At 46.2% G+C, this 15,042-nt stretch overlaps 2 protein-coding genes across 4 annotated transcripts; both read right to left on the bottom strand.

The window, feature by feature from the left end:
* Positions 1-268: 268 nt before the first annotated feature.
* On the bottom strand, positions 269-3,453 carry LOC112891394 (14 kDa zinc-binding protein-like). 2 transcript variants are annotated; one of them, XM_025958240.1, is made up of 5 exons: positions 3,167-3,453; positions 2,262-2,319; positions 1,656-1,745; positions 845-962; positions 269-750 (listed from the first exon to the last, which is right to left on the bottom strand). In XM_025958240.1, exons 1-5 carry the CDS (start codon positions 3,334-3,336, stop codon positions 683-685), a joined length of 504 nt encoding a protein of 167 aa, XP_025814025.1. In that variant the 5' UTR covers positions 3,337-3,453; the 3' UTR covers positions 269-682. The 2 variants fall into 2 exon arrangements, 1 of the variants encoding a protein (XP_025814025.1); XR_003228545.1 differs by having other exon boundaries at positions 718-750; positions 1,656-2,087; positions 3,167-3,245.
* A 764-nt stretch (positions 3,454-4,217) lies between these two features.
* Positions 4,218-7,873, bottom strand: LOC112894942 (ABSCISIC ACID-INSENSITIVE 5-like protein 2). 2 transcript variants are annotated; one of them, XM_025962793.1, is made up of 4 exons: positions 7,426-7,873; positions 6,354-7,296; positions 6,077-6,148; positions 4,218-4,685 (listed from the first exon to the last, which is right to left on the bottom strand). In XM_025962793.1, exons 2-4 carry the CDS (start codon positions 7,194-7,196, stop codon positions 4,605-4,607), a joined length of 996 nt encoding a protein of 331 aa, XP_025818578.1. In that variant the 5' UTR covers positions 7,197-7,296; positions 7,426-7,873; the 3' UTR covers positions 4,218-4,604. The 2 variants fall into 2 exon arrangements, with proteins under 2 accessions (XP_025818578.1, XP_025818579.1); XM_025962794.1 differs by lacking the exon at positions 4,218-4,685 and adding an exon at positions 4,705-5,955 and having other exon boundaries at positions 6,030-6,148.
* Between the last annotated feature and the right edge of the window lie 7,169 nt (positions 7,874-15,042).

The raw sequence follows: 15,042 nt of genomic DNA, 5'->3' as shown, positions 1-15,042 counted from the left end.
CAGGCCTCCCGCGTGGGCTGGCGCGACCACCTGTCCACCTACGCCTGCCGCGAGATCGCAGCTGGTGCAACCTGGCGTTTGGTTGAACAGTACGCGGAATTGGGAGCATCTTGGGTTGCCGGTTTCATTCCCTGTATTTTTCGAAAACGGCTGGGTTTCGATATTGTCAGAAGATAATTCCCGGTTTTGGCCTGCAAGACCTTCGCATGATTAGTAATGATTGAGGGAGAGAGGTGTTTCTTGTAAGATGTATGAGAGAGAGAGAGAGGGAGAGAATCACATATGATTGAGAAACAGAGGAGTTCATGAAATGAGCTTACAAAACCACTAATACCATTTACCACGCGGTAATCCTCTGTTTTTACCGCGGGCGAGAAAAATGAGAAGCGAGGGGAACGGGTGAGCTCCGCATAGCCTACAGAATCATGGGGGTGAGCTCCGCCGTTCTCCATCTACCATGCTTAACAAATTACAGCACTTGACGAAACCATTTCGATGGTCTGTTAACCTTTGCCAACGATTATACATGTCCATGGAGTCCTTCGCGTCTGTACGCTGTCAGCATTGGCTCAGATAACAACGCAGGCTCCAGTGCACAGGACGATATGCATCTTACCGCAGTAGTAAGTGAATTCCAGACGTGTAATTTCTAAATTGCTCTTGTGGAAACTGCAACACCAACTCACCCAGGTGGCCAGTTCATCTGCCGTCCCCCGAGAAGATGGACGTGGAGGTGATACACAGATTGACCTACGTAACCGAAGGCAGAAAAATCAGTCGGATGGCCACCAACGAGAGATTCCCAACAAGATGGGTCTCATCAGAACCGACGAACATTACTCACATCCTTCGGGCCCATCGTTGATGACAATCCTGAAGCCATCACCAAGCCCTTCCTGCTTTGCTACAACCTTTGCAGCATACAGAAGATTGCCCAGGACCTCGACGTGCCTTTCTTCTGCCTGGGAACAACAACGATAGCGCATTGCAGTTAGGGTTGATTGCTTTGCCTTCAGTATATGCAGTGAATTGCAGTTGAACAACCTTGAATCCCTAAATAAGTCCTAAACCTGGGTGCCATTTTCCTGCGTTCCACTGTCCAGTACCGATGATGTCATATCATTTTGCCCTTCATATTCAGAGAGTTCTATCTTCTATGGGGTACAGCGTACAGGCGCTGAGAGGTAAGCTCTTGAAGGGTTAAAGGATTAAAGCCCATCTAGTGGCAGGTTGACCCTTCAAGAGATACATGAACCGTTCATGTGCCGCGACAAACTTACTACTCTCGTCTCTAAAGCAACAAATACAATGGAAAAGATACATGAACGTTCATGTGCTGCTAGGTTTATCACCAGAAAAAAAAAAAGAATTCAACCAGACACGAGAGGACAATGATTTCCTGAAAAGATACTGCCTATCATCAAATAGATTGTACTCTATGTATCGTTGCGTACTGAAAATAATTATCATTCATAGCATCAGATAAATTCATCTTATTTTTAAGCATCTGATACTGCATCATGGAAATCGTCTGTGTACAAGGCACATAGTATCTTTCATTGAATTTCTTAAATTTGTTTCCGAAACATGGTTTACAGTATGGATTTGGCACAATCCATCTGAATGGGAGAAAAGAAGGAAGTGAATATAAGTACCTTCAACAGCCTGGATAACCCATCTTTAACCTTGGGTATGATTATAATATGTATGGGAGCTTGTGGTGAAATGTCTCTGAATGCAAGGACCTGCAGTAGAACAATTGAATAGAAATGATAAAAATTCTACTGTAATCACGTGATATAGCAACACTGCAACAATAAACATGTTGTTCTTAAAACTACTTGCTCTGCAGCTTTGCATTGTATGTGGCAAATGGGGAATAGCATAATGTTTGACAGTAATTCTTGGATATATGTGAAGATGCTTTCTCTGAAAATTGCTGGCTCTCCAGGGAGATGGAAGGTGTTATTTCCGGAGCGCAAATTGCTGAAGACTTCACACTTCAAAGCACGGACCCCTGCTTAATGGCACCAGGTGAGACTTAAATTTCAACAGATTCCTGACCCAGATTGTCAAGGAGGAACCACCTGAGGATAAGTAGTTCTTGAGTTTGTCAATAGCATGTCAATGAGGAAAATCAACCTTGCTGACATGGCACCAAGGGTGGTGAAGGCGCCAATATTTTTTAAAGCTAGAAATACCAGAAAGTTGATAGCCTTAGATAATTAAGGACTTGATCCAGATAGCACAGATAAGATTACCTTTTGGTCCTCATAAACCACCTGAGATGGGATCTCCTTCCCGATACTTTTTTCAACACTGCAAAAACCAGACAACTAATCATCTCAATGGAGAACATACGACACATGCATGTGAGAAGCGGTAGTATAGTAGTCATAACTAGAAACAACTAAAGCAACCTCTTTAATTCAGAAAAAAGGAAAAATGAAACTTAAAATTCAACAAATGTTGGCTAGTATTTGGCATATCCTAGCAGCAAGTGTGAAAGCTAAGCATTGTGTATCTGCCTAATATTTCATTATTTGTTTCTATTGTTTGTCCTTACACACATATACATCTTGCAGGTCACCACCAACTTGACTGAGTGTGCAACAGAAAAGGTACCGGAGGAAGATTTCTGCATGTTTCCCAGCCGTAGGTTCAGTGCATCCAAATGGACAAACGAATGCAGCCAGAGGAACCATAGATTTTAAGGAGCTCAATGAAAATTCCCACCTGTTGAGGAGATGGGTTTGTGCTACTGAATGCGATGGTTTCAACTGAACACCTGCAAACCAGGCCCTTAGGTAGTTAGGTGGGTGTTCAGATGTTGCCATATATCTGCCTAAATTCATCCAATCGAGTGATAATCTAAGCACAACTTGGATCACATTAGCACATCAATGTCCCTACAAAACCTATCGATTTCAGATTCGGCGGAGTAGAATAGGATCCTGGCTACACGAACCATCGCTCGAGATTGGATTCAGTGCTGTGCAGACGGTTCCGCTCAAGTCCAACTATCCCTACGAGGCTACGACCCAGAATCCAGGGCTCTGCTCGCGCGTGCAAGAAAACCAAACCACAGCCGACTCAGACGAGCGTTCCGTCATATTCACCCAAATCGAAGTGACAGTATAAATTGGGAGGGTTGAGAGAGGCTGACATGGTGGGGCCGTCCACGGGCTCGGCGGCGAGTGCGGCTTCCTTCTCGCCGGCCATGTGCGCCGGAGTGCCGAGCCAAGAGTGGGATAAGTGAGACGCGATGACCGCGAGGCGGTCGCCGCTCGCCGTCGCCGGAGGATGTTGGGCTTGGGCACCGCTGGTCCGGGTCATCCCCTCCAATTTCTCTGTCGCCTTCGCCTCGCGCTCCTCCGCAGACCGCAGCTGAAGTCGTTGCACCCTTGGCCCGTGCTGTCACAACTCACACACCAACTTTGGCTTTACGCTTTCTGAGAAGCAAGGCGTACTCTCGTACATAGGCCGTGAGGCGAGTTTAGCGAAGCGACACGGTTGCGAGATGTCGAAGGAAGTGTGGCCGCCACAGTGGCAGAATGTGACTATCATCTTATTTGCCGGTCAGATGGTAGGAATAAGTATGTATCAATCTAATCACGATTAAACCAACAGCTGAATTTGCCCTAAAAAAACGACAGCTGAACCGATTCAACCAATTCTCTGATAATGCGGGGTTGACAGTCTACAGTTGATTTGTTGTCTCAACCTGCGCTTGAAACAATTCATTCACACCTAGTGCTGGTAAAATAGACACATCAACACGAGTTTTTCGTCGGAGAACAACTCATCAGCATCTTGTTCACACTGCAAACGACGCTTCACCAACAGATAAGGCAACGGCAGTTACAGCTCGAAACAGCATCTGACGGAGGCTCCAGAATATGATGCAGTAAGCAACCGATTCAGGGCGGGTAACCCTGACTAACTCCAGGACCACAAGTTAACCAAAAAAAAAATCTCCAAACAGATTATGATGTAGAGGTAAGGACTAAAAAGGACCCAGAAGTTTTAACCTGATTCTGTGTGCCCACATTTCAGGAAAAGCTAAGCATTTCGGCAATTCAGAGATATCTTTAAGCCATTATCCCAGAAGTTTTTTTTTGAAAGAAATCATTATCCCAGAAGATGCATCACGAACTGCCTCATACCTTATCACCATCACTTGATAAAAGGAAATGGGGGGAACAAGCACAGGAGTCTTATGTAATTTAGCTGAGGTTACAAAAGAAAAAAAAGTTTCATACTGCTCAGAGTTATATGTATCCATCTGGCACAATGCAGTTTCGCAAGCACAGAATATCACACATGGAAGAGCAGGGGTTAAGTCACCATGTAAAGAAAGCTACGACCACCTAAATGAGTCCTGCAGATTTAGATTTTTACATACTAGGCTAGTAGCAAGGCCTCAGAGGAGAAACAGCGGTGCTCCGACAGCACATGCTAGGCTCCTGCTAATCTAGAGAGCAAACCATCGAGCTAGGATAAGCCAAAAACTCCCAAGCTAGCAAATGATTCTAAGCCGAAGAGGCAAATCCTTACAAGCCACAGCACTCAGAGAACTACAAAACTAGATATTCTGGACATAATCAGAAATCCGCCGAGCCAGTTCTCCTGAGTTGATATTTGGGTTCCGGCATAGGCTTAGAGAAAAGTATCTTCTCCAACTCCTGAACATAACACAAAACATTAATTTCATTGGAGTACAGGAATATGATAACCTATTGTGGGAACTGTATTAAATTGAATAAAACAAGCAAAAAATCAAGCCAACAAATTATTTGCAAGCATCTGAGTTTTTGCATCAGTGGCAGAGGGCTTATCACGGTTTCGATTTTTTTTTTGCCACACAGGAAATAAATTGTGAGAACACAGTATCAGAAAATTGCTTCAGTCTAGCTCAATTTCCAATAATCTTACTACAACTGTAAGAGAATCATTTAGTAATGAAATAGCCATCTAATGCAATCAGCATCATCATTATATGCAACCAACAAAACAAAATCGCCTCAACAAGAACTAAGCTTGAGCTGTGGATCAGTAATTGTTGTTAGGATTACAACTGAAGGTTACCAAAACACATAGGTAAGGCTATCAAGCAACAGACTGATTGAATTGGTGGTCGTATAAAATGTAAAGTTATAACTATCACCGTTATAAGGATATCAATTCCGAATTTGCAGTTACAAATCATCAATCAAAAGTAGCATATATAAAGATAAGAACGGTAGTAGTGATAATGTTACTGAAGTTGTAAGTGAAATCTGAAGCCGTAATATAAAGTAGAACTCAAACTTATGCAGTTCAAAATATACTCAACATATGAAATATACCAAGTTACACTAAAACTAAACTTATAGGACTTTTGAGTCATCCAGGAAAACTTCAGAAAGACAGTTTCCACAACAAAATGATAACAACAAACAACACCTCTCTATTATAGAGGGATTAGATCCATCCCTTTCTGATGTAGGACAGAAAATCAGAATGTTGCTGTACATTCACATCCCCAGAAAATGTAAAGTGACTCTCAGAATTTTTCAATGAACATGTTGATCTACTTTTTGGCGCATAATCCACCATAGCATAATGTAACCTGTTGATGACTGTGATTCATAACATAACCTTAACAATATTGGACTTTTGATGAGAAGGTAAATAAAAGATAACCCCAAATAGTCAGCTACAATTACAGATAAGAATTAGCCCTTGGTACATGCATCTACTCCAATAAATGTTTTACATGGTTTATCTCCAGTAATGGAAGCAAAATATATGCTACAACTATAAAGCAAATGGAGGTTACAAACTATAGGAGGTTTAGTGATGTTTATATAAATACAGGTCTTAAAAGTAGCTTCACAGTGAGAATTAAAATAGATCCAAGTGTTAGTAAGGGTAATCACATATATTTCCTGTCACTTATCAGATAACCTGACACCTATTCGGAAACAGAAAGTGATGATAAAAGATAAAAGACTAATTGGTAACTGCACGTCTTCACCAACCAAACATGGAGCAAGAAAACAACGCTTTCTCGCAAAAGGGAATGACATAGTACCTTTTGCCTCTTTAGCCTCTCATTCTCCTCTTCTAATCGAGATACCTTGTTTTCCAGTTCATTAGTGTAGGCCTGTTGCAAATACAGTGCAAGAAATACTCAGGTTTAAGAAGAACAGCAAGTCATCATGTCTAACATTTTCTACTCACTGCTAACAAGAAAAACTAACTCAAGAAATTAGCATTCATAAATCTTCATCCATCCTCTTCTGTATCTAGAGAATTGCTGACAAAAAAAGCATGTTAAACATAGAAAGGCAGCAGACAAATGTTGCAACCTGCTTCCTAGCCCTTGAACGAGCAGCTGACTCCCTATTCTTTATCATCCTTTTCTGCCTTCTCTCCATCAACTTATCCGCCACATCTCCTGGGGCACCACGCTTCCTACCAGGTGTTGGGGAATCAGAAAGTGCACCCATCATTGGCGAAGTAATATGGCCCTCAGAGTATGATTCCAGAATAGCACCCGGCCCAACATTCAGTGGCTGAAGGGCTAACTGACTCGGCATATAAGCACCTGGCACGCCGTGTTGCCCATGCTGATGGGGCTCGATAGCTGTAATCTGGTGCTGATAGTGGTCTAACCACTGTGCTCCAGCTGTCAAACCGGCAGGCCCAGCACTACCAACCGGCTCCACATTGCCTACATCATTCAAGTCCTTCAGATATCCTTGGGTGACGACCCCAGCTTTCACCAAGAAATCCTCAAGCGTCATCTCCCCAAGTGTCGGCTGCCGCTCCCGTCTCCTCCTACCACTCTCTGTGACATTTCTCTTCGGTGCATCCTGGATGCCTTTCCACACCTCATCCACTGTCTTCTTGCTAAGCTCAGGTGGCATGGTGATGCTCCCCTGTCTCAAGAGGCTTGAAGTCTGCTCATACTGACTGGTAGTGCCACCATCATGGTCCAGACCATCAGGAAAGACACTCTTGAGCAACTCATCAAGGTTCATGCTATGCAGGGGTTCTCCCAAATGGCTCTGCACCTCGTCAAGGGTGAGGCTATACAGAGACCCTTGTCTTGCCAGGTTCTGCATCTGCCCGCGTTGCACTGCGCCAGCACTGCCACTGCCGCCCCCGCCTCCTCCCCCAGCCTGTGATGCCATTGTCTGACTCCCCATGAACCAACAGATTTCAGGAACAACGCTAACCCGTCTCCGTTTTACTGTGAACCACTTCAAGCAAAGACAAATCTCGCGTCTACAGCTGATAGACCACAACCTGCAGATCCACAATACAGGGGGAGCTATCAGGCAGTTGCAAGGGAACCCCACGCGGATAAAAATGAATAGAGGGGCAAGATTATTATGAATCCATTTAGGGATGAGAAGTGGGGGAGGAGGCGCTTACCTACACGCGAGACGCGAAACCCTTGCCGGCGCCGGACTTGGTGAAGACACCGCCTCTCAGCTCGCCACGGGCGCCGACCCCTGGCCCGGCGTCGGTCTGGGGCTGCTTCGAGCGGAACAAGAGTGGGTCGATTAGCATCCGCCATTGGGGGTGGAGGTGGGAGGGGAGGAGGCGGTCATGTGGTGGGTGCGCGACGAAACCATGGCAGGCGGGGCGGAGCGCGGCCGGAGACGAGGTTGGGCCGGGCCGCCGGCGCAGGCGCTGGTGGGGCGCGGGCGCCGGCGCGGGCAGAGCTGGGGCGGGGCGCGGGCGGGCCGCTGGTGGGTGCAGGCGGGGCCGGGGCAGCCCGCGAGGTGGGACGCGGCCGGAGGCGAGGTGGGAGCGCGCCGCCTGCTTGGGGAGAGGTTGGGGAGAGAGATTTGGGAGAGATGGGATCCTGGGGAGAGAGAAGACATGTAGGTATTTAACTTAACTGGCTTGAAACTGCTGTAGAGGGTAATTGAGAACTGGGGCGTGGGCCCACCAGCGGCACGAGAAAATGGAATGGAAACGAGAGCCACGCTTTTGTCTTCGCCTGGCTGGGAGAGGAGGCACGGCTCGGTGCAGAGTTCTAGGGTGCAGCCGTGTACACTGTTTCTCTCTTTTGCTTGACATTTTCTGACCATGTATCAAAATTTTTACTAATTGTATATTAACAGAATAAATATGAACCACATATTATTTTCTATGCTATCAAATGTATCTTTACAGAAAATATAACACTTATTTAAGTATGAGCATCTGCACCCGTATTGTGTTTCGTAAAAAAAAATTGCATACGTATACAGGTGATCAGAGTTTACGTTAACTAAGTAGTTTTCTCTTTTATATAAATCAATCTATAACTTTGAATCCCAACTATTGCAGAAAATGGCATCTTTTATGGATGGACTATGCATGTACTAAGTTTTAATTTTTTTCAAAATTTTAAAGCATTTTTTTAACCTTTAACTGTTTTCAACATTTATGCGTTTTTCTCACTGGACATGCACCCAAAATGAGATGGAGGCAAAATATTTTGCACATTCAAAAATAGGCTCCTACAGCGTATAAAGATATTGATGGATGGAGCAAAATGCATATGCCTAATTTAAGTGTAAAGTGGCATCTGGAGGGAGTAGAGACACCCCACTCTGGGGATTCCTTAAACCATACTAAAACAAACCAAGCACCATCGCCCTAGTATTATATTTTGACTTTCGAGATACCAACTTGTTACTTTAACCTTTTAAACCAACAATTTACGCAACAAGCAGTAATAAAAAGAAAAAAAAGAGGGCTTGGAAGTTCTGTGTTAGATCCCTCGGCAGCCGGGACCAAACTTTCGAACGGGTGAGCTGAGCAATCGGGAGCATCTCCTCGGGTATATTCTGCTTCCCCCCATGTCTTTTAGGAACACCGTACGGAATATTATCTTAAGCTAAGCTCCAGCTCCGTACGCTTATTGCTTAATTTGCAGTGATACTTTTAATAATATGGGTATACTAGTGTATCTTTTATTTGATAATCTTTCTCTAATGAGCTGCTGATTGATTGGTGCTAGCGTGACGTGTACGTGGGAAATGACGAGACTTACTTATCTATCAGAAGCAAGCTAGCCTAGCCGGCAAGCGGGCCGTGAGCATTATTTATTTATTTGCGTCATGTGTACCATCGGCAATTATGAATAAGGAGGCGGTAGGGTGACAGTGACACACGGCGCTACAATGTTCACCATGGAAGAAAAAGGAGACGCAACACGATAAAAAATTAAATTAAATAAAATAAAGCTTGGTGCGCCGGTGGTAGAATGATGATGGCGACCATCTAAACAAGAACTATAATCCCAAGGCGCCAAGTGCTTACTCCTGCTTGACTTCACCGGCCGTTCCTTCTGCGGGGAACTGCAGGCTGCTTGACTGCATCCTTCCTCATCAGGGGCAGCTCGTAGGGCATACGCTGCGAGCAAAGCAAAACCAAATGCTAGGGGCTGAAGCCCGGGCCTGCTCTGCTCAGCTCCCTATGACCAACCAGAATATCTGAATATATGTGTATGGCCAACGCGCTTAACATAACAATTCGGCCGGCACTGCTTTACTATTCTGTACACCAACCCCGCCCAGCAGGAATTGCTCACTTTTAGAGCACTAAGCAACGTGGTGACGGTATTACCAAGCAGTACTTCACTAAGACCATTTGGATTAGAGAAGGGGGGAGGCAAATAAAGCATCTACGTGGCACTAGCACTGTCTCCTGACGCGAGGCTGTGACCTGAGTGAGGCATCATCCATCGCGTCCCATGCCTCCTAAACTAGGATTGGACGACGGTTCAGCAAGTTTAAAGAAATAATGGCACGATGGGGCCCTGCCATTCGCCGCACACACGGCAAGCGAACGGCCACAGCATCGACGATCCCAGATCAACTCGTGGAAGCACTGATCGTGTTGCCTCCCTGACCCCTGTGCTAGCTCGTCCTGTTCCACGAAAAGTGGTAGCTCATGTCTGTCGCTTTGTGGTTGTGTCCAGTCGTCGTGGCCTGTGGTGGGCCAGCAGCCGGCCAACGGAATGGATGCTTCGACGGCGGCGGCGCGCACCCAGCGCTCGCTGCTGGCAGGCTCCGTCGCCCGTCGTCCTCGAACGAAAAATTCCTCGGCCACTCGAGCACACAGGATGACAGGAGGCAGGCAGAATGATTGCCCGGCCGTCACTCGGGCTTGCGCTTGGCTTCCAGGTGCGGTGTGGCGTGTAGCGGCATGGCGAGACGCGACACTACAGGTTTGATGTGAGTCGATCCCTCACCCTGGCCGTGCCCGTGACAGCGACCGCGCAGTTGCTGGCCCGGTGGCGCGTCCGCGTCCACCACCACGGCCGGAAACAGAGGCATGAGGCATCCACGCTCGGCTATCGCCAAGTGTCGGACCTACTGGACGGACCGGCCGGGCGCTCGCTGCAGGAAGGACGTCCGGAGTAGTTGTCCAAGTGGAGGCTTTTCTCCGCGCGACTGCATGAGCGGATCCAGCTTGAGGCAGGGGGCTCAAACACCCTCAAAGCCCCTCCACCACCCCCACCACCAACACACGCTTTAGAAAAAATTAGCTACGGAGGAAGAAGAGAAAGAAGAAAAAAAAGATGGAGAAAAGAAATGGAAACTAAGTTAATCCAGGTTGAGTAGGACAAACGGCGCACTGCGTCGTGCTCGTGTAGACTACTCCATATGATGAGTTACCAATATTAGCGGCGGCTGCCTTGGTATAATATTTATTTATTATTTTCTCCGAAGGGAAAGAGGATACAAGGAATCATACCAGGAATGAATATATAAAATTGCTTAGTCTTATCATTTCATATTAATTCATAGTTTCTTAGTTGCGCTCTATTTTATGTCAGTCGAAATTTAGTCCATACAATTCATCTAGTGATTACCTCAGGTTATATTTGTCAAGAACGTTATGGGCTGTATTAATCCAACCGTTATTATTGTTAGTAGCTAAATTCAATTTTTACCACAAAAAAGTAGCTAAATTCAATTTGAGGGTCTGTTGGGTGGCTCATTTGTGTTTGATTTTAATGTTATATGTTTCCTTTTCTTTCTTTTATGTTTTCTCTTTTATCCTTTTGATGCTGTTTAGAATTGGTTGGGCCATCGACAAAATAATATAAGTTGAAAATTAATATAACTTTTTATCCATACTAAAATAGCAACAAGCAACGGCCCATGTATGCAATGAGATACTCCAACAAATCAGACGTGTAAAGCTTCACTACTCTCCTTTTAAAGATTGTCACGGGCAAACATAATGGTGGCGCCTATCTTCTCACCTTGACTGTACTGCACCTCTTTTTAGTTCAGTTCAGTCCTGTTGAGTTAGAGAGAATGGTACAAAATAAAGTCAATCCAGATCTGGGAGCATTGGACCAAAGAACTATCTTGGTCATCGTGGATTTTTCATATGTGGCGCATACTATGGTTAGATGTGTCAACATTGGCCTTCTCTGTGTTCAAGATGATCCTGCTGATCCATCTAACCTCTAATGGACCCGGATGCATCCGAGATGGCAGCTTCTTCGGTCCACATTATAAGAGCAACTCCAATGGTTAGCTAAAAAACTCCCTAAACATAAAATTAAGGAGTAATTAGAAAAAATATGACTCCAATGGTTCCTTAAATCTACTTGCTAAATTTATCAAGTCCCTACCTCACCCTACTTCATCGCTAAATGTCGGGAGCTGGTAGGGAGTCCCGAACCGCACTTCCGCGCCAAAATCCGTCGACTCGCGCCACATTTTTTCCCCTTTCGCGCCTTCTCTCTGCTTATCCGCTGCCGCCGAGCCCTCGTTCCCCATTCCTGCGTCGTCGTCCAGAGCCCTCCGTTCCTTCTTCGCCCCATGGTTCGCCGCTAGAGGAACCCGGCGCCCTCAAGAAGCTGCCCGCCGCCCTCAAGAAGCCGGGTCGCCGCCCTCTGGAAGACCACGGGCGGGCGGCCCCTCGACGTCCGGGCGCCGCCGTCCTCGGGAAGCCGTTCCTCCGTCGTAGCCACGCCTCCGCCCTCAAGAAGCAGCGCCACCGCCATCAAGAAGCCGCGCCGCCGCCCTCAGAAGCCGCGCCGCCGCCGTCTGGAAGGCCGCGCGCGGGCGGCCCCTCGACAAAAAGGCCCATTAACAAAAAGCCCAGCGGAGCTGGCAGAATTTGAATTATTTAGGGAACTAAATGTAAGGAACCATTGGAGAGCACTATTTTTTCTACTCCCTAATTTTATTTAGCAACTTCCTACATCTACTTTTAGGGAGCTGTTTTTTACCAAACCATTGGAGATGCTCTAATTGTACCGTTATGGGATTGAGATAAGATATCGACTGAATCACATCGGCGGAGCTACATGTAGGCCAAAAGGGTCTATGCCCCCACCCCACAATTGCAAAATCCATTGGCCAGCTACTAATTACTAATTGATGTTTAGAAATAAAAAATAAACATATTAAGTAACATATTAGTACTAATGGGCCACTTCTTGATTTGCGTTCTAGCTTCGCCAAAACTGACCCATACATCCTGAATAAACTTGAACAAGAGTAGAGTCGTTCACATATTTTCTCGCTTGGAGTACACTTTCAGATCCTGTAAAGATCAGATAACAGTAGTGCAGATTTGTATCACCATCTGAAGCATCCCCTCATCAGAGGTGACTAAATGTGATATCTTAGGAAGCTGATAACACATTTATTACATCAGATGGTTCATTACCGTACAAAACATCGAGGTAGCGGGCACTGAAACGCCACTATCAAGAGGGACAACGTAAGGACTAAAAGCTAAACTAAAGTGCGAATGAAATCTAAGATAACATCAGAGTCTTGTGCCATGATAAGCTTCCTGTGGAGACCCTGAACCACAAGCAAGGTTGGGTGCAGGACGGCGACCTACTCGACGTCTTTAGGAACGAAGTTCGGATCCTTCTCTGTAAAAACTAGGCAAGAGTGAGTACATACGTACTCAACAAGTCCAACCATACCCACGGAGGGGGATAATAAGATCATGCACAGGATATACCAAGGATAAGGCTAAGGTTCGTTTACGATAAAGTAAGATTTTACACATGCAAGGGTTCATTTAATAAAAGAGTTTTCTCAAAATATTTCTGTAGTAATCGAATAATAAGTGGGGTTGATCCACACAAAGGATCCAAGTTTTAATGCTACCGGACTCCACATCCACGGTAGCTCATGACACAACTGTCGGATATTTTTAAAATAACTCACGCCACAAAACCAACCATCCTAAAATGTCTATTGAAGTGACCATGCCGTAGCTCGTCCAATACCGTGGACACGGCTATTCGAATATATTTTACACTTTGCAGAGGTTGTACACTTTACCCACAAGTAGGGTACCGCACTACGAACGCCTTAGTGCCACTGCGGATCCTAATAAAGCCATTACCCACCTTAGCTGAATCTAACTAGTCAACATGGAAGCAACCGTGGGGTTAATGACCTATCAACAAAGTCATAACCGGGACATAATTCACACGGATCGTATTCCTTCTCCATGATCTCTCGTTGCTCACCAGCTCTCCTTTTGGCTAGCAGAACAACTAGTGGGATTTATGCTAAGCCGTTGCCCACACAACGGTCGAGTGACTGTACGATAAGTGGGTTAGGCAAGATGACACCCCAGTTCATCCTTACATTGACAAGACGGACATCTTCCAACCATACTCAACGACAAAGTTACAAGCTCACTAGTGGCATTTCACATAGGAAACACCGTCCATCTTATCAGGTTATATCTTTCTTTTATTTTCCCGAAATCCCGTTTTATCTTTTAAAACGCCCACACCTTTATTTCGATAAAACGCGTTGTGGTCATGATTAAAATATAATAAAGGGAATAAAAGGTCCTAAGCATCTCTAACAGTAGTTAACGTCCAACAGAGCAAATCCTATATGGACATTAACCTAGGTCATCAAGGAATAGTCATGGCAATCAAGGGGTGGCTATCCAACCATATCTTGCAATAAAACAATGCATTTTATAAAACAGGCCAATAAGTTGTGTTTATAAAACTGAGATAAATATGCATCAAAGGACGGGATTGGACTTGCCGTCCTCGAAACCTTCCGGAAGCTCCTCCTCGAGGTACGGGTCTTCGGGCTCCGGCTCGCGGTACTGCTCCTCCTCGGTCACAACGTCGGCTACGACACACAAACAATCACACAATAAAAACAAAGTACGCCGACGAGCTTAAAAAAGAGAGGGAAATAGGGAGTTTCGATTAAAAAAATAGAGAAGACTATTATATTTATCGGATGTGGATCCTGAGACTTGGAGAAAATATTTGGAGATGATGCGTGGTGGAGTTTGGAATCGATTCGGAACAAAATGTCGCATGAACTGATAAGTTAAAGGTCATTTAGGGAGTAGTTTAAAAGGACGAGGACCTATCTGTAATGAAATAAAGAGATAAAAGGAGCTCTAATTAAATATTTGAGAGAGGGAGGTGAAGGGCTGCGGACTGCATAAAAAGGAAAAGTGAAGGGGTTATGCATAAGTCTGCCTTTTTTTTCCTCGAGATAGAACACGAGAGGGAGGGGAACGGTAGGATGGGGGGGGGGGGCAGGCCATGGGCATTGGCCCCCTGGTGCATGGCGACGCCCGGGGAGGAGGGGAAAACGGAGAGGAGGCCGAGGGGGTCCGATTCCGGCTCTCACCTCATGCGGAGACGGTCTACGGAGGGCTGTCCATGGAGATGGGTGGTGGCCGGCAATGGTGAGCGGCGGCGGCGAGCTGCAGCGTGAGGTAGAGGAGGGGAGGTGCTGGGGCAGCGTGGGCGGAGTGAGGGGCAGCTCGGGGGCTGATTTATTGGCCGAGAGGGAGAGAGGAGATGGCCAGTGTGGGAGGGTCACGAGCAGTACAGGAACCTCGCTATTAATGGCGGCCGGGATGCTCGGGGACAAGGCGCAAACTGCGAGGGCGAGGGGACGGGACGGAGACGGGCTGGCGCAGCAGCGGGTCGCATGCCGGCTTGGCGTGCACGGGCAGCAAGCACGCGGCGGCACAGCGAGCAGCAGCGGCCGTGGCGTGATGCGGGCGGCGCGA

This window comes from Panicum hallii, chromosome 5 (assembly GCF_002211085.1).
Source record: "Panicum hallii strain FIL2 chromosome 5, PHallii_v3.1, whole genome shotgun sequence".
Lineage (NCBI taxonomy): Eukaryota > Viridiplantae > Streptophyta > Magnoliopsida > Poales > Poaceae > Panicum > Panicum hallii.
This window is presented reverse-complemented; position numbering and strand designations above follow the sequence as displayed.